General features: G+C 40.4%; 1 protein-coding gene across 2 annotated transcripts in view; it reads left to right on the top strand.

Annotated features, from left to right (window-relative positions):
- The window catches only part of NAV2 (neuron navigator 2), a 344782-nt gene that overhangs the window by 198336 nt on the left and 121044 nt on the right, over nucleotides 1-25402 (top strand). For both annotated transcript variants that reach the window (XM_077820144.1, XM_077820143.1), the window contains exons 7-10: nucleotides 7040-8147; nucleotides 11793-11905; nucleotides 16146-16254; nucleotides 18080-18469. In XM_077820144.1, the coding sequence (XP_077676270.1) occupies nucleotides 7040-8147; nucleotides 11793-11905; nucleotides 16146-16254; nucleotides 18080-18469 (1720 nt within the window). The remainder of the gene's footprint in view (nucleotides 1-7039; nucleotides 8148-11792; nucleotides 11906-16145; nucleotides 16255-18079; nucleotides 18470-25402) is intronic.

Raw genomic sequence — 25402 nt, 5'->3', positions numbered from 1 at the left:
TATCAGTGTTCTGACTGCAGTTAAAGTGGGCCCAGATTGGAACACTGAATATTCAATTATGTATATCATCCAAGTGAGGGGGTGCAGTTACAGCCCCTTGTCTGCAGCCTATTAATGCCTTTTGATGGCTCTGTCACCCCAGGCCTTCAGGGATTTATTTTTACAAATGAGAGAAATCTTTAAGAACAATGAACAGGGATGGTATTTGTTTAGGTTTAAATTAAAAACTCACCGGTTTCAAAAGCAGTCCACTTGTTTCATTATTTCATAATGGCATAACTTGTATCCGGATGATAAAGGTCCCTCTGGCCTTGTTCTTAGCCAGTCATGTGGAGAGTCTTTTGAGTTTTACTGTAACTAAACAAAAACAACAAGGAATTCAAGTGTCTTAGTCAGTTATGTCAAGACAATGAGAGAAAAGTGTAGTCTGGGCTCCAGCTTCTTCCCCCCCTCCACTCTCAGAAACTGCTGAATCTTAATTAAATAAACCCACAAACAACTGAACTGTTGTTTCAAATACTGCAGCTCAATGTGAACAAAAGAGGACTTTGCGGAAATGTGAAAATTTCCTGAATGACATTTCCACACATCTTGGGGTCTGGTTTTCAGAAGTGCTGAGTATCCAACACAGCAATTGAAGTTTACCAAATAGAGCTTACCTCCTGTTGGGCGAAAATAATGCTCCAGATTTCAAGGAATAAATGTGACTTTTGTTTCATATTACAGTAAATTAAATCCCTTCTAAAGGGGGAAACATCTTGATAGAAATCCAGTGGGTTAAAGTGGAAGCAAACGATTCTATCCAGTTCAGTGAAGTGTATTTCTTTTCAGTTAAATGAGATGTTTGTTGTACACTTCACTATGGGATCACAGAGCATTTCCCTTTCTGGGAATCTCTGCTTTTAAAGAAAAAAAAAAAATGATGGTGCACCTCATGTGGTTGCTGTTGCCCCTGCCGCTGACACAGGCTTAGTCACTATTCCAGTGCAGATAGTGCCAGAGGGCCTGCCCAGTCCAGCTCACTACAGCTCCATAGGCAGCAGCATTACTATTGAAATGGTACCTTTTTTTGTTAATCATAAAGTTGGCTAATTTTGACAAAGGCCATGTGCAGAGCTAGCTCATTAAGCAGATTCCTCTGTACGTGGTCTCATTACTTAGGCTTGTGGAAAAATTCTACTTTTACAGTAGACTCCTGATAGAAATATGTAAGCCACAATAACCCCTAAGCATTGTTTGCCGAGCATGATGAATCACTAATACAGCAGAGGTCTGAAGCTGCCTTTGCTGTACTCATTTGGTACTGCCTGGAAAGAGGATGATTTGGTGGCTGGACGGGGGAGGAATCAAGATACACCAGTCATTCCTCTACCCTGGGAATGGAGCAACACAACAGCCTTCTGCCATTCTGAGACTACAATAATGGCCACAGAACAGGTCTACTACCACTTTCTAACCTGGACTTGGAGTGTGGATTTCTCTCTTCTCTGGATCTATTACACAGAATGTAACCTGGTTACTTAAGCTATGCACTGGACTAAGGATTTGTCTTTTCATGAGAACATTTTGTTTGTTCCCCATAGCTCTGAAATCAAGGGACATACCTTTATTTGCTTTAATGGAAAGATACTGTAAAGATCTTGACCTTTTTACTGAGAACGTTGAGAACATCATCTGTGTAAGTGCTGCTTTTTGCTGCTTCTAGAGACTGCGTTTCAGACGGTTTTCAGTTGAAACAAATGAGAATGCACTTGTTGAGATTTAGCTTGACAAGTCGTAGGAAAGAGCATATATTTTCTCTATACCTTATTATAATATGTGCTCTCAAAGATTTAAGTGGCTAATTTAAATCATAAGACTCTAGATTTTCTTTTCTCATCACAAATTGATAGGTCTGCAGATGCAGTTAAGGTTTTACAAGAGCAGATGAAATCTGATTTACCCATATTACAGCGTATATTGGCATTGGTACTAGACCACCAACATCTTTTTAACAGAAACATTGGGAATAAAATGGACTTCAGGCCAACATATTGTCTTTGAAATGAGGAGAGAAATGATTATTTACCCTATGCTGTCTTTTGATTTAGGACACATTTCTTTTATTGTCAATTTAGTTAATGTAGGCTGCCGAGGAAAGAAAATATCTCCCCCACAAAGGAACACAAGGGAATTAATAAACTGAGCATAAAACTCACTCAATTTTTCATCAGGTCTATGCTCTTTTGAATTAACCTTTCCCTTCATACTAGTGTATCTGCTATGCTGGGGTATCTGCTTTTTTTTTTTTTAGGAAAAAGAACATTTTAATACACACTTTTGGAGCAGAACCCAATTCTTTTACCAATATAAGTTGTTGGTTGTAGTAGGAATAAAAACATTTGGCAAGCTGGTTGTAACAAAGGAACAGATAATTCTAGATGATTGGAATTTTCTTATGTTGAAGCAATTTTTTCCCCCACAGAACAGTTTTAATTTGGCTATCTGGCTTCATGAGGTTTTGCACATCTTTTAATAAAAGCAGAGATGCAAAGTCAGACGTTCATGGACATCAAATGGTTTTCCCTGGAAAGTATCAGATACAGAAACTAATAATAGCATTATACTGGTTCATAGATTATTCCAACCCTCCCCCCCCCCTCCCGCCCCAAAATCTATTACAATACTCCAATGTTTCACAACAGGGACTAATTCTAATTTCATTGACACCGGCATAGATCAGGAGTAACTCATCTGAAGTTACTGGAGTTACACTAGTTTTACATGTGTATAAATGAGAAGAGAATTGGGTCCCACATTTAAGTGTGTGTGGTGAGGGACTGGTGGCTACTGTATGTGTGAGAGAGAAGGTTGGGCTGGGAGGAGTTGGGATTGAGTAGAGAGGAAAAGGGAGAAATTGAAAGAGGGGAACTGAGAACCAGGAACTCCTGAGTTCTAACCCTAGCTCTGATACTGTTCCCTTTGTAGCCTTTTCCAAGTCACTTAATTTCTGTAACAAAGTTTTCCCTTTGTTAAATGGGGATAATACCTTAGGAGTCTCCCTGAATATACAAGGCCACTCCTCCAGAGTATTGGTGAGATATAGTCCGGAGGTAAGGTTGCAGGAAGAGTCAGATAAAGCATGGTCTGGTGGAGTAATCTAATCTCAGTACTTGGCTAAAGAAGCAGGGAAAATGTACATAGATTAGAGACAGACCATTTCTTAGATGCCATTTTTTAGTATCCTCATTTGAAATCACTTAACAAAGTGATTAAAAGCTACAGTATTTTCAAACAAATGTAGAGTTAACTGACCTATCTTTAAAAATAATTTATTGACGCCTACCTAAAATTGGTGGTCTAAATCCAGTATCTTTTCCTTTTATTTGAATGCTGAATTAGTTTCTTTCCCTAACTTTTTACTTTCTGCCTTGTAGCAGAAAAATGGCAGCTTTCATGCCATAAAAAAGTTTTACTTTTTTCTTAATTTTTTTAACAGCTGTCCCTCCCCCGTTCCCCCCACACACACACACACAATTTCTAATGTTCACAGGTTTAGTTGTGAAAAAAAAAAAAGCTGGAGTGTTCATCAATATTTTCAAAGAGCCAGGTTCTTTACACATGCTGAGCTGCATCTTACTCCATGGTCCCATTGGGCTAGATTGTTACTTTAGGGACAGCCCTCAGCAAGGTATAGTTCAGAAGCTGTACCACCCCAAGAGTAACCCTTAGGGTATGTCTACACTGCAATTAAAAAAACCATGGCTGGCCCATGCCAGTTGACTCGGGCTTGCAGGGCTTGGGCTAGGGGGCTGTTTAATTGTGGTGTAGAGGCTGTGATGGGAGAGGGTCCTGGAACTCAGGCTGCAGCCTGAGCCTCAACATCTACACCGCAATTAGCCCAAGTCCTTAGCCCAAGCCCAAGTCAGCTGGGACAGGCCAGCCACCGCTGTCTAATTGCAGTGTAGACATACCCTTAGGGCGCATCTACAATGCACCCTTCTTTCGGCAGTATGTAGTGTACATACACATACGGGTCCACCTAATATGGGTATAAATAATGTAGATGGTGAAGCATGGCTTAGGTGAGTAGATTAGACACACATGAAGAGTATGTGTATGTACCCGAATACATTACCCTATGTGGCTCTCTACTCGCCCCAGTCCTGTCTCTCTGTCTACACTGCTATTTGTACCAGGGTAGTGTCCTGCTGCCTCCTCGCAGCACGAGCCTTTATCTGCTACAGGGAAGGCTCTGGCAGCTCTCTGCTGCTGGAGCAACTCTGGCAGTACTGAAAGGCTCTGGCAGCAAGGAGCTGCTACAGCTTTTCCCCCTACTTTCCTGCCAGAGCTTTTTGCTGACGTTTAGCTACGCACCGCAGTGTGGACGTGGTATGCTTTCCATTGAGGAGTTAGCTACATGTATGCTACGCACCGCTGCCAGTGGTGTGTTGTGTAAATGTAGCCTTAGAGGCACGGTGATTCAGGCACAATCCTTACCCTGCTTCCTCCTTGCTATGGGTGGGGGAAGTGGCAGCAAAGAGAACCAAGTTACTGCCAGAAACATGGAGTGAAAAGCAGTGGCATTGCTCCCCCTGTGACTCCTACACCATCCAATGCATTTGCTCCACACTCCCTAATCCATATGATTGAGCCTGGAGTGCTGAGCTCAGGCAGAGAGAGTGGCACTCAAGCACCACCTGGCAGAATAGGATGTGGGACACTTGGGACTTGATTCTGCTCCCACACTGGAGTAAATCAGGAGTAACTGTATTGAAGTCAATAGAGTGGCTCTAGTTAAACCTGTGGTAAATGCGTTCAGAATCAAGCCCTAGGTGGCCCTGTATACTGAGGTAACTGTTGCCTCTCTCCATCTACCTGAGAAACGCTTTCCAGAAGAAAGGGCTAGAAAGACCAGCCACTCTAGTAGTTGATAGTTAATAACAGAGCACTGGAAATCTTCCCATTTAAGTTCTTTAAAGAAAAGTACCATTAATTTCTGTTATTCCATTTGATACATAACAATGTGAAATGACTCTGAGTATATTATAAAGGGATCTCCAACACTCCTAGAAACACAGATCTACACTAAGTCATAAAGATGTATGTGCTTTAAATCTTCGGGAGGTCTGGTTTGGATCATACGAGTGAGGTTAACAAAGCTATATCTTCAGTGAGCAGCTGAAAGTGAAGTAAAACAGCCCCTGTGTGGTTGCAGCGGTTCATGATTTACAGAACTGAATTCACAGTGCTGCTCCTGCTGCTGAAAACGTACGTTCTCAACTGCTGTTTATTTTTAAATTAAAAAAAGCAGCTCTATATTCAGTTTACTTTATTGCTAGAGGGCAGGGAAATATAGGTAAAAGCCGTTAATCCCCAGCAGGCTGCTGGGCAGCCGAACAGTTAGGGATGACAAAAGTTAATTGGAAACATGAGCCGTTTAACAGAAAACATATTTGAGATAATTGAGAGAGTAAAGTCTCCAGAAGGGAAACTTTGCAAAGAAACACTTCAGAAGAGGAGAAGTGGCCACTGATAGGTGAGTAAGCCAGTGTGATTTTCAAGCTCTCTTGAACTTATTATTTAAGAAAAGCAAGTAACATTAAAAAAAACTAAATAAACAAGAGATTCATGCTCTGAAGAAGGATTTGCAGTTACTGACACAAGCTCTTCTTACAGTTGGATGTAGTTATTAGATAAAAATGTCACTTAGGTTCACTCCATGAATAAGGACACAATTGGTTTTATTTTTGCAGAATGGGATTGCCTCTGGTTTTAATGGATATCAGAATTTGAAACCACCATTAACTGGAAATAACTTCACGGTTGTTGTTTTTTTTATTTTGTTTTTTCCATGCAGTTTTTCTTTTTAAATACACTTGAGGTTTTTCTAAGAAATGAACTTGAACAGTAAGGATTTTTCTAAAAGCAGAGGGAAAGGCTTGGTCAGATAATAATGCAAATGTAATTGCTAATGAAGATGCAGTGTAGATGTACAGGAGTCTCTCAAACACATCTGCCTTTTGCATGTTTAACTTCATTTATGTACATTGGTCAAACTGGACAGTCTCTACATAAAAGAATAAATGGACACAAATCAGATGTCAAGAATTATAACATTCATAAACCAGTCGGAGAACACTTCAATCTCTCTGGTCACGCAATTAGAGACATGAAAGTTGCTATATTACAACAAAAATACTTAAAATCCAGACTCCAGCGAGAAACTGTTGAATTGGAATTCATTTGCAAATTGGATACAATTAACTTAGGCTTGAATAGAGACTGGGAGTGGCTAAGTTATTATGCAAGGTAACCTATTTCCCCTTGTTTTTTCCTACCCCCCCCCGCCCCAGACGTTCTTGTTAAACCCTGGATTTGTGCTGGAAATGGCCCACCTTGATTATCATACACATTGTAAGGAGAGTGGTCACTTTAGATAAGCTATTACCAGCAGGAGAGTGGGTTTGTGGGGGGGGGGGAGGGGGTGAGAAAACCTGGATTTATGCTGGAAATGGCCCAACTTGATTATCATACACATTGTAAGGAGAGTGATCACTTTAGATAAGCTATTACCAGCAGGAGGGTGGGGTGGGAGGAGGTATTTTTTCATGCTTTGTGTGTGTATAAAAAGACCTTCTACACTTTCCACAGTATGCATCCGATGAAGTGAGCTGTAGCTCACGAAAGCTTATGCTCAAATAAATTGGTTAGTCTCTAAGGTGCCACAAGTACTCCTTTTCTTTTTGCGAATACAGACTAACACGGCTGTCACTCTGAAACCTTCATTTAGGTGTGTTTGTAAAACTATGAATACATTTAAATTGCCATAGTGAGAGTTTGCTACTTTACTGAGGGGAGAAAAAAATCAGAAGTCTTATTTTGTTTAGTGACACTGCTATAGTTTGTAATACAACTTGTATTGTAATACAATGAGAAATCTCTCTTTCTTTCCTAATAGTAGTAGTCTAAAACACCAGCCCTTTTACCGTGGAAAGGAATTGCATTAGTCAGAGCTGTTTTAATACCAGGTACTACTGTTTTTGTTTCTTTTTCCCAGAGCCAGCAGACAGTACAGCCTCCCAGTCCACGGGAATGAATGAAAATGTACCATCTTCAGTTCAAAGCAGCAGCAGTACAAATGCTGTTAGTTGCAATAACTCATCAGCCATACCCCAGCCCAGCTCTGCCATTAAACCCTGGCGCAGCAAGTCCCTTAGTGCGAAGCACACAGCCACGTCTTCCATGTTATCTGTAAAGCAGCCAATTCCAGAGTCTCCAAAACCACCTTCAGAAATGGTCAAAGCAACTCCCAATGGTCAAAAATCCATGCTTGAGAAATTAAAACTCTTCAATAGCAAAGGAGGCTCCAAAGCAGGAGGAACATCCCTTGAGTGCTCAGGGTCTCGGGACGCTAGCTGTGAAAGACTAGAGGCACTTCCCAGCTTTGAGGAAAGTGAAGAGATAGATGCTGTAAATCGAAATATGAACAACCCAGGACCAACATCCAGTAGCCCAAAAATTGCACTGAAGGGCATTGCACAAAGAACTTTTAGCCGGGCACTGACTAATAAGAAAAGTTCCCCAAAAGGCAATGAGAAAGAGAAGCAGAAAGAGAAGGAAAAGGATAAAAGCAAAGACATTGCAAAAAGGATATCCGTAACGGAGAAGCAGGAGATGAAAGAGGAGCCAAAAGAAGAACAGACAGCACCAGCTACAACAGAGATGCCAAAAAAGTCCTCCAAGATTGCAAGCTTTATCCCTAAAGGAGGAAAGCTGAATAGTGCCAAGAAGGAGGCCTCTGCCCCTTCGCACAGTGGCATACCAAAACCAGGAATGAAAAACACCACAGGGAAATCCTCAAGTGCCCCAACTTCTGCAAAGGAAGGTGAGAGAAGCCGCAGTGGGAAACCTGGCTCAGGGCTCTCTCATCAGAAGACCCAACTAGACAGCAGGAATTCCAGTTCCACTTCAAGTTTAGCCTCCTCAGAAGGAAAAGGGATAGGAGGGGTGTCTGCTCTTAACAGTAGCAGCAGCACCCAAGCTGTCAATGGGCTAGTGAGTACCACACAGACTACCGGAAGCAATACTGTGAGTGTTCAGCTACCTCATCCACAACAGCAATACAACCACCCGAACACTGCCACAGTAGCTCCTTTCATGTACAGGTAGGGTGTTTTGAACCTGAAATTTTTATCTACTTATGATATGGTTCCTTGGAGGCAGGGGGAGAAAAATTGTACAGCAGTTGCATTGGTGCTGACAGTTCTTTTTAAAAAGTGACATAATTTATCAGGTTACTGTTAAAACCCAACAGTCATCGCTGAGATAGTTATAGTTCCCAACAGTTAATAAGTAAATGATTGCTGCCTCAGATACCGTGTTTGCTTAACGCTGACTTCATGATACTGACGTATTAATAGTACGTATACAGCGTGTGTGCTTTAGATGTAATGTTTTACTTTAGATGTATGGTTCAGCTGCGGCAGTCTGAGCCTGTGGTGGGTAGAGTGGAGTTGCAGTGTAGCACTGGGAGCTTCTATAGGCGTTGTGCCTTTGGCGGGTATGATGTCTGCAAGGCTCTGTCTAAAACGTCCAACTGTTGGAGACACCAGTTCAGCTCCGCTGGAGTTTGTGCCCTGTTCGGTGCCCTCGTGTAGATAGTCCAGCTGCTGCTTTGGTCATTTTTAACATTGTGTTGATTAGACTGGCCTTTATATGTCATCGTGTTAAAGATGGTTGCAGGAGTTGGTGGCCCCTCTACACCGGTGCTCGTGATGTTGCTACCAGTAGTGAAGCTAGCTCAGTGTTTGCAATGCTGAGATATGTTTAGAAAATGTCCGTAGTGGAGATGAGGCCTAGGAGTGAAGGAAGAGCATGGCTGCAGCTCGATCCTTGGTTAGGGTCAAGCATTCATTTCCCCATGAGTGGGTTTTGCTCTATTGGTAGGTGTTGACTCAGGGGAGCTGGGCCACAGCCTTGCTTCATCCATAGATCTGTAGCAAAGGTGCATGGAACAGTCCTTGCACTCGGGGAAGCAAAAGGATTGATAGTATGCTTGGCCCCTATATGGGAACATAAAGTGGAATCCTTGTGCCTTCTGCCCCCTCCCCTTGGGCACCTGCCCATTGCTGGGCACAGTCAGGCCAATACTGTTTTTCTGCATTGTACAGGATATTTGTAAAAAGCTGTGCAAGCTTTCTGCTGTACCAGCGCATGAAAATGAGCCAGCTAGGCTGACCAGATAGCAAGTGTGAAAAATCAGGACGGGGGTGGGGGGGTAATAGACACCTATATAAGCAAAATATAGGGGGGAGGGATAGCTCAGTGGTTTGAGCATTGGCCTGCTAAACCCAGGGTTGTGAGTTCAATCCTTGAGGGGTCATTTAGGGATTGGGTTAAAAAATGGGGATTGGTCCTGCTTTGAGTAGGGGGTTGGACTAGATGACCTCCTGAGGTCCCTTCCAACCCTGATATTCTATGAAAAGCCCCAAATATTGGGACTGTCCCTATAAAATCAGGATATCTAGAGCCACCTGTGAGTGATTAACCTGATTAAAATACATATTAATATTTCATTCTTCTTGGTGCCACTATTAAAATACATATTAAAATTTCTGGATTCACCCTGCTCCAAAACCTACTATTTTCAAATCTTCACCAGTGCAGCATCTTAGGTTTGCCTGATGGCGAGCTGGACCAAGCCCGCTGTTTGTTTACAAGCCCATTAGGGGTACAGCTCTCTGTTTTGAGCTGGAGCGTGCCAGTGCAGTTCTTAGCATTATAATGCTGTAGATAAAGATTGAAAAGACCTCTGTGTTTGAGCCTGTCCCGCAACACAGGACATAACAGACGTTAAACTGATTTGCATAATAGCCAAAAGGCCAAGTAGTACTCATTATGTATATATACACACACAGTTTTGAAAAAATGGGCACAAAATTAAAAAACATTTTGAGCTGGCCTCTCAAATACTCTCCCAGTATCCATGATCAGCTCTCAATTGTGACATTTCGTACCCCCATGAACATGCAAGGGTGAGTTAGGCATTGGATTGGTGTCTGTTTATGACTATAATGTCCTGATGAAAAAGCTAAAATAAAATCCAGGGTAATGACTGACTTGGAGCTGATCTCCATTCAGTGTTTTCAGTACCAGTATCATCTGAAGCATGAAAGCAGCTGAGCTGCTAACCGTACAATTTTTATAACTCTAATAACAGATCGGTAGTCTCAAGGTAATATTTATTTGACCTTTCAAAAGAATGCAAAACAAACTGTACAACTCTGCCAGAAAAACTGCTGCAGACTTGAAAAAAATATCATATTTACTTGCCCAGCCAGAAGTCAAAGTGAAAGGTCAAAATGTATCATCTTGTTTTCTTGAAAAATGAAGAGGAAAAGTAAATCCATGCTTAATAAAAAGGGATTAAATCACTAATAGTGTGTAACTATTTTGAAGACCTGAAGAATATAATGTGTAGCATCATTTTAAAGTTTATGTTCCAAACTTTAAACTCTGCCTTAGACTGTTATTGTTATTTATTCATATTACCATAGTGCCTAGGAGCCCCAGCCATGGACCCAGACCTCACTCTGCTAGGAGCTGTACAGATGCAGAACAAAATGATGGTCTCTGCCCCAAAGAGCCAGTATGTGCTAGACACAGCTGTAGGGGACTCCCAAAGGAGCTAGTGTATCTTCTTGATCTTGGGGTCCTGCCCTCCAGGGTGGGATGTCAGCAGCAGGGTTTGAATCTGGCACATCGGGATGTTAATGCATGGGTCTCTACTGCATGAATTCAAAGATCCAGCTCTGTTAGCTAAGTCTATGTTAGGCTCATCAACCTGTATCTGTGGCCCAGCCAGCACTAGAAGCGGATAGACTGCTACACTGAGATGTTACAAGAGAGGCCTCAGGTTTGTTCTAAACTATCTCAGTAGGCGATAGCTGTAAGGGGGCAGTTCACTATTTGGGAATCACCGGAGAGCAGGAACAATCTAGCCATCCCCTCCCCCTGTTCACAACCCCTACACAAGGAGCTGAGCAGCAGATAATCTGTTGTAAATATACTTCTCCTCCTGTTTTTTTTAAACTGCAAACAGAAATTATTATACCCTCCTGTATGTTTCCACATGGTCTTTTAGCTGAGATCAAGAGCAGTATCAGTAACATACCTTCTGTGTCCTCCTATCTAGGAACTCTTTCTTGCACTTAAAGGAGGCTGCACTTCTAACTGCTAACTGCTGTGGTCCTCTGATCCAAAACACAGTGTAACCAGTAAAATGAAGTGATCACAGATTTATACTAATACATAACTGAAAAGCAGATTCTTAGAAAATCACCTTCCACTGAATAATCCCATGTCCAAAGTTCTTCTTGCAGTCAATTGTTATTGTTTTATTTTAACTATTTGTTTCTTTTAAAAAAAGAGCTGGTGGCATTGCTAGTTAACAGACGGAATTCTGCACAGGTGTGAAGAACTGTCACTTATAAACTCTATTGCTAAGGAAGATCAGGGTTTCAGCCCAGTGTGTGCTGCTGAAAATCTGAAATGTCTTAGTGTCTGGGGGTCTATGAAGTCTACAATTTGACTATGAATATTTCATTTTTTTTTTTTTTACAGTTCAGTGCCTGTTTCCGTTTCTAGGACATAGCTCAACATGGGACTAATGAATTATGTAAAGTCAGTCTGCTAGTGTATTCTAGAGAAAAGGACACAGTGGATGATGGCGGGTGCAGTTTTATCAATGTTACACGTGATATATTTTTGGTGGTGAGTGACTGCATATCTCTATTTGTGTTGCCTTTAAGATCACAGACAGACAATGAAGGGAATGTAACAGCTGAGTCCGGCACGGGAGGGGTGAGCATGGATACTGCTCTTTACACTAAAACTGGACAGCCTGGTCTCGAAGACCTTTCAGGTAGGTCCTGGAAGATGTCTAGGTAACTAATTGTGTGAATTGTATATAATAAATGAGACTGGGCTAAATGAAGTTTGCTTCTCCTCTCTTTAGGGGGCAATTTAACATATGTGGTTATTCCTAATGCCTTGTTTTTGAAGAGTTCTAATATTTGGTCCTTCAGAAACAGAAACTGGGTAAAGATCAGATTTTGGACACCAGGGGTTTAGTTCTACAAGATACTGAGCATTGAAATCATTGGGAATTGAGGGTAATTAATATCTTGCTTTAGCACCTTGCAGCAGACATTCAGCATCTTGCCAGATTAGACTAAAATATTCCTCAAGAACCCCTAAGGAACCATGTACCTGATATGTTTTCCATTTTTTAATATATCAGACTTCAGAGACTGTGGATTAGATAAAGCTCATTCCTTTGGCATTTTGCATTAGTTTATAACTTTGGGAAATCCCAACATTGTCACATTCTGTCTGAATAATTTGAGAAGTAGTGTACTTTAGCTTCAACTCATGTTTGCATTTCCCAGATTTAAAACAATAGGTTAACAAGCTATTTCTTGTTTTGAAAGTTTGGAGTTTTGGCAATTTCTCATTCATCATAAAATCATCTCTCTACAGCATTCATCAATTTGATGACTAAATTAATGGGAACACTCCCATTGCTGCAATGAGAAATATAAAACCAATTTTAATTTACTGTGTCTGTTGAATAAGAAGTGTGCTGAAATTGATTGGGATTAAGATGCTAAGGGTTGTAAAGTAATTTCATGTGTTGTGTGTATTCTAAAATTCCTGCCACTGCCAGGAATAGCTGATAATTAACAATACATGTTCACCAAGTGACTTTTAGCAACAACATTGCAGTACAAATGTGAGTTGTGCTTGTAAATCTTTGATGTGTCTCCACCCTCCATCCTTCTTTCTGTTTTTAGAGAACTGTGTGTCTTTGTTTATAAATTAAGTATGTCTTTAACATGTCTCACAATTGAGGTATCACTGTAGAATTCTTTATCTAGTTATTTTGTGCATTCTCCAGTCTAATGTTAGCTTTGGAACTGATCCTTCTGCTTGGGAAGTCATGTGGCTATAAAGCTTCACAATTGGATTAATTTCATATTTCAATTTCATATTAATTTCATTATATATTCTGCCTTTGCCACGTTTATACCTGCATGCATGCATGCATGCTGGCCACAGAACCAAGAGGAAGAGTCATTGGGGAACAGGAGAGCAGCAGGAGTGCACGTATGCACATATCTGCATATATAATTTATATGTAAATGCATGAAATATTAAACAGACAAACAAATGGCATTAGGGACATAGTCCTTGTGAACATTCCTGCAGTGATACATAAATATAGGAGGCAGTGCATTGTTGGTTAGAATAGGGGGAACAAGCATTGGGCTTCCTGAGTTTTCTCAATAGTGCTTCTTAATCCGTGTGTTATCTTAGGCAGTCCTCCCAAACTCTGTATATTATTTCCATTTTACAAATGGGTAAAATGAAATATATATCTCATTTTACCCATTTGTAAAATGGTAATAGTATCTAGTTTACAGAGGGTTTTCAGAGCTCTTAATGGAAGATAATATTTAATTTCAAATATTATTATTTTATTATGCCTGTTAGTTTAAGATCCAACAGTACACAACAGCAGGACAATCTCTATATCAAACAGTATGGATCCAAAGAGGAAATTGTTTAAAGCCAAAGTCAACAGATAGTGGTATTCAATCAAGGAGCATTAATGGAGAACAGACAAAACAGTTCCTCAACTCCAAAAGAGAGGAAAATTTTAAGAAATAAATAAGTCTTTTATGTCTCTTGTTTTGTTCATTCATGCATGTAACAAAATTGATGCTAATGAGTTACATGTGTATGTGGAGAGGGAAGAGTGTATATATATATATATATATAGAGAGAGAGAGAGAGAAATGGAAGTAAACAGTTCACAGGCAATATATACAGAAAATTCATGAAGAAAAGAATCTTGTAAAGAAGTTGATTAACGTCTTAAGTGTAGTCTAATTGGATATTTTCACTGAAAGTCAATATAATGTCTTCTAAAGAGCTTAAAACTGGTGTCTGAATATGACTTTCTCTTTGGAAAAACATTGTCACAATTTAGTTTTGTGAGTCTCAAAGCAAACAACTTTAATTGCTTTTACCTCATCTAAGCCTCTTGTCTGTGCTCTTAATAGCTTATCTAGAACTTGCCTTCATAGTTACAAAAGAAATAATCTGTGGAAAGAGCAGATATCAGCCATAGTCCTAGAAATATTATTTTTAAATGTTCTTTAGTGTTGCGATAATTTGCAGACTAATGAGTGTATAAAAATGTTTACATCCCAGAGACTCTATGGCTTAGAGAATTGAGCTCTATTAAGTTTCTATTTCCAGTCTTGTCAGGTCAGTAGTAATGAAGCTGTAACTATCTGATGGTTAGGTGGCCTATGTGAAATGCATTATTGGCATCAATCTGGTTCCCAGAGAGCATCCACATCATGGAAAAACATCACTAACATGGACAATAATTGGCCCCTTCTTGTCTATCTCAGAAAGGCCAAGGGCTGGATGAACATGAAATTACTTTCTTTTCCCTAGAGATGATCCCTACAAGTCAGAGCTGAGGCAGATTGGTGGAGCAGCATAGGACATTTGCACTGATGCCTTGGAGGTCTTCATCCTCCAGAGCTAGCAATTTGGCACCTTGCACAAGCACTAAATTTACTTCAAGGGTTGAGAGAAGCTTTCTTAAAGAGCAGCAACTGTTTGGAGGCTGTTTTCAGTCTTTACTTAAATCAGAAATTTTAATTTTAATGTGTAGATTCTCATCTGAACTAACCATTTGGTGGATTAGTTCAACTCAGTTTCATGGGAGCTTTTAGGGAAGAAGGCTTCACTTCAAGAACATGCAAGAGTATTAAGACTGCACTATTATCAAAAATAGCTAAATTTCGGTTATGAAGCATTTTGCTATTTAGCTGTCTGTTGTAAACCTTTTGAATGAGCTCATTGCCTTCTGTGAAATGATCCTAGCTAATTAGCAGGGTTTTTTTTTTTTCTTCTATATCCTGTGTGGAGGTTTTCTAGTTCGGTTATGCTCCATGCTGACAGCAAGCACCTTGGTACCATTAACAATCATAAGTCACTTCTTTTTAACACCTACGGAGCTTTTAAGTAGATAAAATATATCTGAGCTAGCAGTGAAGTGGTTATGAATCAATTTCAGAGGACAAGTAAGCAAAATAAATTCCACTGAGGCCACTAGGAGGTTTTATAAAATGGAAGTAGATTCCTTTTCTGGTCCAAAAACAGGGAATATGCTGTTTTCGAATGGACCATCCTGGGGAATTCCTTAAGAATTTCCTTAGGGAAACAAAAATGGCAAAGAATTCTTATGCAAAGCCAAAAAATAGTGGTTATGGCCTTGAGGATTCAAGTAACATATCAATGTGTTCTTGACTATTGCAGGTCTAATTTGGAAGGTTTCTATACTGTTGTACGTTAATTCACTACTGGAACATGAATCATGCTGACCTGAATTTGTTACAGCCTGCAAGGGAAATTAATTTGAGTTCCTACGAAAAAAACAGAACAAAACTTCCTCTGTATCATAATGCATTCTGGTGACCATACCTCCTCTGTAAAGCTCATTTACACGAATTAAATATCAGGATGAAGCTGGGCAGGCTGCATTTGCTGGAATACCTGGTACATCATTCATCTGTGGAGCAATTAATAGACATGGTTTAGTTTGTTCCCAAAACAGCAGCTTTCTAATAATGAATTTGATTTATTTAAAATGAGAAAAGGATATCTACTGAGATGATAACCTTGCAAAGAACAGTCTTCATCAAGTACGTGTTCATCATGCCAGTATGGGAGGGATGGAGTGGACTGCCATATGCTCTAACCATTCTGGCTATTAAGCAAAATTGTACCTGGGAGGTTTGAGTAAAGTCCAATACAAAAATATTTGATTACTTTATGGTTCAAAGAAAGCCCATGAAATGAAGTTAACAATGCAGCGCTATTCCTCAGTCTGGCCAAGGCAATGGAAAGCTCCTTGCAGCAGTGAATGAAATCCTACATCATATTTAGTGTGGGATATTAAATAATGTAAAGGCAGGGATTTGTGCTTGACTCAGAGCCGTGAAGAGATGATAATGCATGTCTTTGCTATTGCTAATTAATGTGGGCTAGTTCTTTCCTTCTAAAGTTCTGTTGTTTCATAGGGGAGGATCCAGAAACTCGACGATTGAGAACCGTCAAGAACATTGCTGATCTTCGACAGAACTTAGAGGAGACCATGTCCAGCTTAAGGGGAACCCAGGTCTCTCACAGGTAGTGGCATGAATTGCTTCTTTATTGAACAGTGAAATAACTGTGTTCTTATATTACCTGTCCCAACTCTGGCTGGGTTGTGCCCCTGAAAAAATGATTAACACTGACGATGGAGGAAATTAAGTTGGCTAAGCATTTATTGTTCTTTTTTCTTTTATTGAAAGCACAGCTTCTGATCCTTGTTTAGTATTTATCAAGATTTATGAAGAGTAAGTGGTGGTGGTGCAGGGAACAGGATGGTTGGATATAGAAAAATAGTCATGGAAAGAGCAATGCTTGTTAACTACATTAGGTGGTGTTTGAATAAAATTATGCAAAGGTTACCATTTAAAATGTTACTTTGGTTTAGTTATGGGTGACTTTAATGCATTTCCCTCCCCAGATCTATAATATGCTGTTTAAACAAGCAGGTGAACTGTGTTTGACCTACTTGATAAAGTGCATAACTTGGATTCCTAACTGGTCTTTGGACAAACAAAGCTTTATAATATTATTAGTGATGCGTATGTACAATTTTTTTAGTAAAGCAGTATTTAGAAATCTCCAGTAATATTTAAAATATGCTCAAGATAAGCAAAAGCTGTGATTACATTTGAACGTTCTATGAGCTGTTGTTTTAAATGTTCAACAAGAGGCTTAGGAGAATATGATGTTTGGCCGCATGAAGGGCCTGATCCTGTGAGGTGCTCAGCTCCCTCAATTTCAGTTGACTAACGATGCTGAACCCTTCATAGGATGAAGCCCTAAATGAGCTCAGCAGATGAAGGTTTGTAGTTTGGCTAAGCCAGTGCCAGTACCTCCACAGATGAACTCCCAGTGCATCTATCCTCCTTTTAAAGTCTCGATTAAAGTGACAGCTCATTATGATTTAATTACTGTAGCCACAGGATACTAAGGCCTGCTCATGGTTCCACAGGATTTGTCATGCTGTGAGTAGCCTGAGCCCATTTAGTCCATTTTAGCCAGAGTCCAGTATAACTGAGGGTAACAGTATGTATATTCAGCCTGAAAGGAAATCGGGGTTGGTTTGGGAGAGGGAAACTGCAGCTCTCGAGGAGGAGGAGAAAACAGACAGCCTATATTAGCATTTGTCATTGAAGGGAAGCAATATACTCGCCTATATAGGCATGAAGAATATAGTGTACATTTGAGCCTTAGAAAATGTATTTAGTGGTCATGAGGTGAAATTGAAAATCAAAGTACTGTGTAAATAGATACAAAATCCTTAAGTTTGGAAAAACATATGAAATTAGCCTAATCTTTATATAACTATTTTTCCCCTTAAATCTTCATTGAGAGAGACAGAAAGATTGTTAGCTATCTTGAGCATCTCCAAACGGATAGGTTATTTTGTTAATGCAGCTAGAAAGGAGAGAAGGAATCATAAAAATATCTGCTCAAAATCAAAAGTGGTCTTTTTATCAGCTTAAGCCTCCTGCCTGGAATGGTGACAACATCAACTGTGGGTTAGGTTTGACTGAAAAAGGAAAAGTTGTGCTTGGATACTGGGAAGAACCCACGCCAAAAATGAATAAACATACGAATAAGTAAATAAATAACCCCCTCTTTTTCTGCTCCCTTCCCCAACACAACACTGATGGCCTGGCTAGGGAGACCCTTTATTTTTAAAGTAGTGTTGTTAAGGTGTGTAAAATACATGAAGAGATTTGTTTTAGGCAAATGCTGTTAAGTGTGTCAACTGCAGTTTATACCTTTGCCGCTATTTGGAAGTTGCATTCTTTTATGATGTATGCAGTAGCATGACCTGAAATCTAATGGTTCTATACCATGTCAGTGAAGACTAAATCAATTGGGTTTTTTTAAGCACATTGGAGACCACGTTTGACACCAATGTCACTACTGAAATAAGCGGTCGCAGTATTCTCAGCTTGACTGGAAGACCAACACCTTTATCGTGGAGACTTGGGCAGTCCAGCCCCCGCCTTCAGGCAGGTGATGCTCCATCAATGGGAAATGGGTATCCTCCAAGAGCCAATGCCAGCCGCTTCATCAACGCTGAGTCTGGGCGTTATATGTATTCAGCACCTTTGAGGAGACAGCTAGCATCCCGTGGTAGTAACGTTTGTCACATGGACATCTCAGAGAAGGGCGGTGATGAAATAGATCTTGAAAGCATCAGCATGGATGCCACAGGCTATATGAGTGATGGCGATGTTCTGGGCAAGAATATAAGGACTGATGACATTACGAGTGGGTAAGTAAAAGTAATTTGGCTCTTCGTGCATAATGGAACTGTGCATTTTTCAGTTTTATACTGTTGCTTTAAATTGATCCATTTAAATGGCTACTTAAAGGTAGCAAAGGGATTGTGCCCATTTTTAATGGGAATATGGAGAGCAAGCTCTCAGCCATACTTGAATGAGTGGTGGCTAGAGTCTTACTCATGCTATCTCTATCTTCCTTTCACACTTAAATCAGAAGTTTCTGTGATTAGTTCTGAATCTCTTGAATCTGCCAGCCTGACCTAGAACTCTTATAGGAAGAGCCTTTCCCACGGAATCTTGGCACCTAAGGTCTGGACAGAATCTCAAATTGTTAGACGTGTTTGAAAATGGTGGGGGGTAAAATCCCAACTTTTTTCAAACTTCGACAAAATTTCCATTTGAGTTGTAAGCAAAATGTAAGGTGAGGAAAAAGAAAGGATTTGTATTTTAAGTGAATTAGTCACATATTTCTAGTAAACGTCGCAAAGTGTGCAAGTAGCACAGGTTCTTCTCTCTGGCGCCATTTTCAGGAAAGCATTCGTATACAGCAAATCATTTAATCGTGTGCTTAATTCTTCTTGAAGTCAGTGGGATTTTGGCACATGATTAAAGTTAAGCAGGTTTTAGTGTGTTCCTGAAAAAGAACATACTCATGGACTGCTTAAATGCTTTCCTGAATTAGGGTCAATGGTTGTCAGATGTTTGCTGCAGTATTCAGTGTCCCCACAAGATGGTGAAATTGTGGCATTTTTTACATTGCAACTGAAAGTATTTGCTGTCTGTGGATCCCAGTGATTTCTCTGAACTTGCAGTAGAACATCCATGTGTTTTCAGATCACCAAAGGGATGTGTTTTTTATATTTCAGTGGATGGGGAAAAAATTAGTATGCAAGATGCAACTTAAGGAACAAGTTGTTGATGAAAATGCAGAAATTCTAAATGATGGACAATTTTTAAACTTTGCAAGATTTTATGTCAATATTTTAGCATTTCTTTGGCTGGGAAACTCATTTTTATGTAAATACATCACCATTTGATTTATGTTATAAAACTCATGATCATCGATGTGAACATGATAATTTTTCTATACCTAGTCTTTTCCTTTTTTGGCAACATTACATCCTTTTTTAAAATCTTTAACAGTTTAGTATTGTTTATAGTAGCAATGGCTTTGTCACAAGATTTGGAGCCTCTTACTGAAACAGAAAGCTAGAATCCAGCTGTTTGTTTGCCAATATGCAACCATTATTATGAAACAAGATTCAGCAAATTTAACCACAGAGGACCCTGGAAACCTCCAATTCACTCTGTTCTATCAGAGAGTTTGGAAGTTTTACTTACATTTTCTTTTTTCCTTTAGGGATCATATACTAAAGAATCCAATGGGAAAGCTATTTGGAGAAGTAGTAAATTCTCTATTTTATGTAAGGAACTTTTAGTTGCTAGTATACAAAGACCCTAAAATCACCCATGTTTACACAAAATAAAGCAGCTTATACCTTTGTTTTGAAGTGTTTATTGTGCTAAAAGTTACCACTCTTTCCTCAAGACAAACAACCTTCACCCCAAACTGGATTTGTAAAATTGACGAGAAGAGGAAGAAAATGATTTTGGCTATTGCTGGGGTCATTATAAAAGACCCTAGTGCAAGATCTGTGTGGGTTCTAGACAGTGAATGTAATTTGAAGGGAAGGGCTGGTTTTAGCTATATAACTGAGAGAAGTTTATTCTCATATGGTAAAATACCCCTGTGTAGCGGGAAGACCGACGTCGCCGCCTTAGTCCTACTTGGGCCCTATTTTGAGAATTTAATTGGTGCATGGGTCTAGTGCTGGCCCTCTGAACATCTCATGTGTAGCAAGTCATGGATTATGATAGGAGTGGACAGTAACAAGTTTAAGGCAAAAACATCTATTCTCTCAGGTTATGCCTGCTGAACAGTAGGGTAGGCCTGTCCAGTGAAAAAGAATGACCTTGGTAGAACTGTGGTTTTCTCTGTCTTTATACCTTTTTCACAATATAAATGAGCCTGTCTGCAGAGAGCTGTCATGGTTTTCTCTGTCTTTACACCTTTTTCACAATATAAATGAGCCTGTCTGCAGGGAGCTGGCATGTGTTCTGGACCATGAGTATAAGGCTACTGTGTGTGGCTCCATCTAATGTTTTGCTCAGGAAGTTCATTTCTTTTATCTGAACTAAAAATTGTCCTCAGCAGAATCATAAGCTGATATTTCCAGCTTCAATACCTCACATTCTAAAAGTTCATCTTACAAACAAGGATGTATTTATGAAAGGAAAAAAAAGGCGGGGGGGTTGTTTACGGTCCTGGATGTGCATTTCCGGAGACACTAGTGACTGTAGAGATCTCCACATATCATTTGTTACTTTGTACTAACTGGTCACCCTGCACTATATAGTAGTGAACCTGCTGAAATTCAAAAATATAACACTAGCCTTTAAAATATTGAATAACAATCTAGAATGGAGCTCACAATGCAATACACATAAAATAATACAATAGATTAAAATTTACCAAGCATTTCTCTCATTTCAGGTATCTCAACATAATAAGTACCAGTGGTAGCATGGCTGCATAGGCCAGTAGAGCAGCCATTAAGTACTCAGTAAGAGCTCACCTGTTGTATGGATATTAGGGAGACAGACTGTGAGACTGGACTCTTATCTGCTACAATTTTTCAAAAGGACTATGGGATCATTGCCTTTCACTCGGACAGCCAACCAAAGACTGATAGAAAGAACCTCAGTTTCAAGCATAGGATCAGAAGCATGGCTGTATATAAATGGCATTTTCCTTTCTAACGTATATGTGTCCTTAATGTAGTGAATCATGTATGCTGCCCTTGCTGACTAAAATATGTTTTTATTTATGTGAGCACTGCAGAGCCAAAATAGGTATGGGAGAGTGAACTGGACTCTTTTCTGGGCCACGTATCATTATTTTAATGAAAAAAGAAAAGGAGTACTTGTGGCACCTTAGAGACTAACCAATTTATTTGAGCATGAGCTTTCGTGAGCTACAGCTCACTTCATCGGATGCATACCGTGGAAACTGCAGCAGACTTTATATATACACAGAGAATATGAAACAATACCTCCTCCCACCCCACTGTCCTGCTGGTAATAGCTTATCTAAAGTGATCATCAGGTTAGGCCATTTCCAGCACAAATCCAGGTTTTCTCACCCTCCACCCCCCCACACAAATTCACTCTCCTGCTGGTGATAGCCCATCCAAAGTGACAACTCTTTACACAATGTGCATGATAATCAAATTGGGCCATTTCCTGCACAAATCCAGGTTCTCTCACTCCCTCACCCCCCTCCAAAAACCCACCCCCATACACACACAAACTCACTCTCCTGCTGGTAATAGCTCATCCAAACTGACCACTCTCCAAGTTTAGATCCAAGTTAAACCAGAACATCGGGGTGGGGGGGGTAGGAAAAAACAAGAGGAAATAGGCTACCTTGCATAATGACTTAGCCACTCCCAGTCTCTATTTAAGCCTAAATTAATAGTATCCAATTTGCAAATGAATTCCAATTCAGCAGTTTCTCGCTGGAGTCTGGATTTGAAGTTTTTTTGTTTTAAGATAGCGACCTTCATGCCTGTGATTGCGTGACCAGAGAGATTGAAGTGTTCTCCGACTGGTTTATGAATGTTATAATTCTTGACATCTGATTTGTGTCCATTTATTCTTTTACGTAGAGACTGTCCAGTTTGACCAATGTACATGGCAGAGGGGCATTGCTGGCACATGATGGCATATATCACATTGGTGGATGTGCAGGTGAACGAGCCTCTGATAGTGTGGCTGATGTTATTAGGCCCTGTGATGGTGTCCCCTGAATAGATACGTGGGCACAATTGGCAACGGGCTTTGTTGCAAGGATAAGTTCCTGGGTTAGTGGTTCTGTTGTGTGGTATGTGGTTGTTGGTGAGTATTTGCAATGGCAGAATCTTTATTATTGGTGATGTCAGAGCCAGAAAGACCAGGTTCACTTTGAGATAATTTATCAAGTTTGAGGTTTGAGCAGTTGGGGGAAAAAACCCTACCATATTTACTTATAAATGTGTGCACATTTGAAGTTTGAGCAGTCACAGAGACAATGCAGTACCACAGAACGCTGACTTTGGAGACACTCTTTAGAATATAATCGCATGGGAAGGTTTCATCAGAAGGGAGGCAATCCTCCAATACTGCATTGAAATTACAGCATTGGATATGATCCCAGGACCAACTGGGGGACTTGAACCTTCTGTCTTTGAGGCGAGGGTGTTACCCTCAGTGAACCCTACTGACACCTAATAATGCTGGATTGCTGTCTTCGGTAAGAAAAGATTGTTTTGTAACCTCAGTGTCATGAGTCATCTTCCCTGATGTGAGTTATTCACAACAACAGAAAATGGGATAGCAGTGTATCTCAGTGGGACAAGGGTAATATAGGATTTAGAAGTGAGAGAGCTTGCTTATAAAGACAGCACTGATGTGGTTTGCTGCACAATGGCTCTTTAAGATAAACTGGAGGACAAATAAGCCCAATATTTTCCTAAGTTATGCTACAGAATGTGGAAAACAGCACAAAAAGGCATTTATAGCATGAATAGCCCTTTATTAGTTGGTATACATTTCACTTTGTCATTTTCAAAATTGCTGCAATGCTGTAGTTTGAAAAACCTTGGATCTGTGTTTTTATTGGCAAACTGATAGGAAAGGAAGCCAAAATATTTGTTACAGCCAAAATAAATCATTTTAGCCCTTGGTTCCTGAGGCTTTCTTTTAAATGCACCAGGTCATGGGAAGTTCCATTTTTCCTGCCTTCCAGTTCTGGTCAAGAAGGGTTCTGGCAGAAATTAGTATTGATTTCATAAGGTTAGAAAGAGTGCCATTCCTTATGGCCTGATCCAGCAGAAAAATATCTGTGGTCTCCCAAACCTTTGCTAACCTAGGAAGACCACAGGTGCTGGATCTGCAGCAGGCTGACCCATCCAGGTGAGAAATTGACTTCTCCTGGAAACCAAAAAGTTGACAAAACAAAGCAGCAGTGGAGAACTTGAATTTTCCTGAAGCGGGGAGCAAACAAGATTCTGTATCACACTCCTCGGTTATTAACTCCTATTGGCTGTGTAGCTCCAGGCTTTTACAGGCCTTGATGTGAAATAATTCGTTCCCCCTCAGTGGGCTTGGAATCATGTAACCTATCTACTTCAAAACCAAAGCAGTAATTTTAGGGAGACTTTTAACTTCTCCCAGAGCTGAAGAGTGCTATTAACTGGAAAGGGCTTGTGACCTGATGTGAGGATCCACAAGTCTTGAACCCAGATCTGCGAGCAGCATTGGCATCCCAGCCACCATCTGGCAGTTTGCTAGTGACTGGTGAGTGATGTGGCACTGCCCAGGAAAGTCCTGATTGTACAAGCACCCAGTCCCACCAATTGGTCCGGCTGCACTATTTAAGCCAGAAGGAGACACCGGAAGTTGTCTGTGCATCTGAGTGAATTCTGTCTGGCTGATACATAGGCCCCTGCCTTCTTGCCTGACTCCTGAGCTCTGCTTTCCTGACTTGTCCCTGATTCCTACTTCCCTGCCTGTTGCTGGTTCTTGCCTTCTCATCTTGTTCCTCATCCCTGCCCTGGTCTCTGGCTCTGACCCTTGGCTCGACTCCTGATTCTCACTCCAGCCCTGATCCTTGACTTAAATTCTGGCTCTGAGCTTTGGCCTGACTCTGACTCCTGCTCTAGCCGTCCGAGTCCTGGTTGTGACACCCCCATCCTCCCCTTGATTTTGGTTTAATTGTCAAGAAAGGGCAATTTACCCCAATCTCCCTTTTGCTAGGATGTTCATTTTCCTTCCATTTATGTATGTATGAATTTATTTGTGTGTTTGTACACATGCGCACACGTATTGGGGGGTGATCCCTCTTTGTTTATTTGAGGCTTTGTGGTCTCTAATAATCTTCCTACAAGGATTGTAAAGTGAGGATGTAGAGCTGAAGTGGAGGGAGATTCAAAGGGAGAGCAGGTAGGAGCAGTTTGGGAATTCAGGCTTTCTCGTGGCCTGCTGTCACCAGAATTAAACAGGGCCACAGATGCGGAATTGGGAATGACATTTTAGCTGGCAGATTATCTATCTTGTGCCGGGTCCTTGGAAGAGATGTATCCACATAAACTACATAGGCCAAAGCAATCACTGAAGCAGAGTTTTATCAAAGCTGAATTTTAATACCCTGTGCCTATAGTACAGCAGATAAGAGTGCCTTACTAGAGAAGTGAGTGAGAGGATGGATTTCCTTATGTGTTGCCTAACAAGAACAAGATTTTTATAAAAAGAAAAGGAGTACTTGTGGCACCTTAGAGACTAACAAATTTATTTGAGCATAAGCTTTCGTGAGCTACAGCCCACTTCATCAGATGCATTCAATGGAAAATACAGTGGGGAGATTTATATACAAGGAGAACATGAAACAATGGGTGTTACCATACACACTGTAATGAGAGTGATCACTTAAAGTGAGCTATTACCAGCAGGAGAGCGGGGCGGGCGGGGGGGAGATTTTGTAGTGATAATCAAGATGGGCCATTTCCAGCAGTTGACAAGAACGTCTGAGGAAGAGCGGGGGTGGGGGAAGATAAACATGGGGTAATAGTTTTACTTTGTGTAATGACACATCCACTCCCAGTCTTTATTCAAGCCTAAGTTAATTGTATCCAGTTTGCAAATTAATTCCAATTCAGCAGTCTCTCCGTGGAGTCTGTTTTGGAAAGTTTTTTGTTGAAGAATTGCCACTTTTAGGTCTGTAATCGAGTGACCAAAGAGATTGAAGTGTTCTCTGAATGGTTTTTGAATGTTATAATTCTTGATGTCTGATTTGTGTCCATTTATTCTTTTACGTAGAGACTGTC

This window comes from Eretmochelys imbricata, chromosome 6 (assembly GCF_965152235.1).
Source record: "Eretmochelys imbricata isolate rEreImb1 chromosome 6, rEreImb1.hap1, whole genome shotgun sequence".
In the NCBI taxonomy this organism is placed as follows: domain Eukaryota; kingdom Metazoa; phylum Chordata; order Testudines; family Cheloniidae; genus Eretmochelys; species Eretmochelys imbricata.
This window is presented reverse-complemented; position numbering and strand designations above follow the sequence as displayed.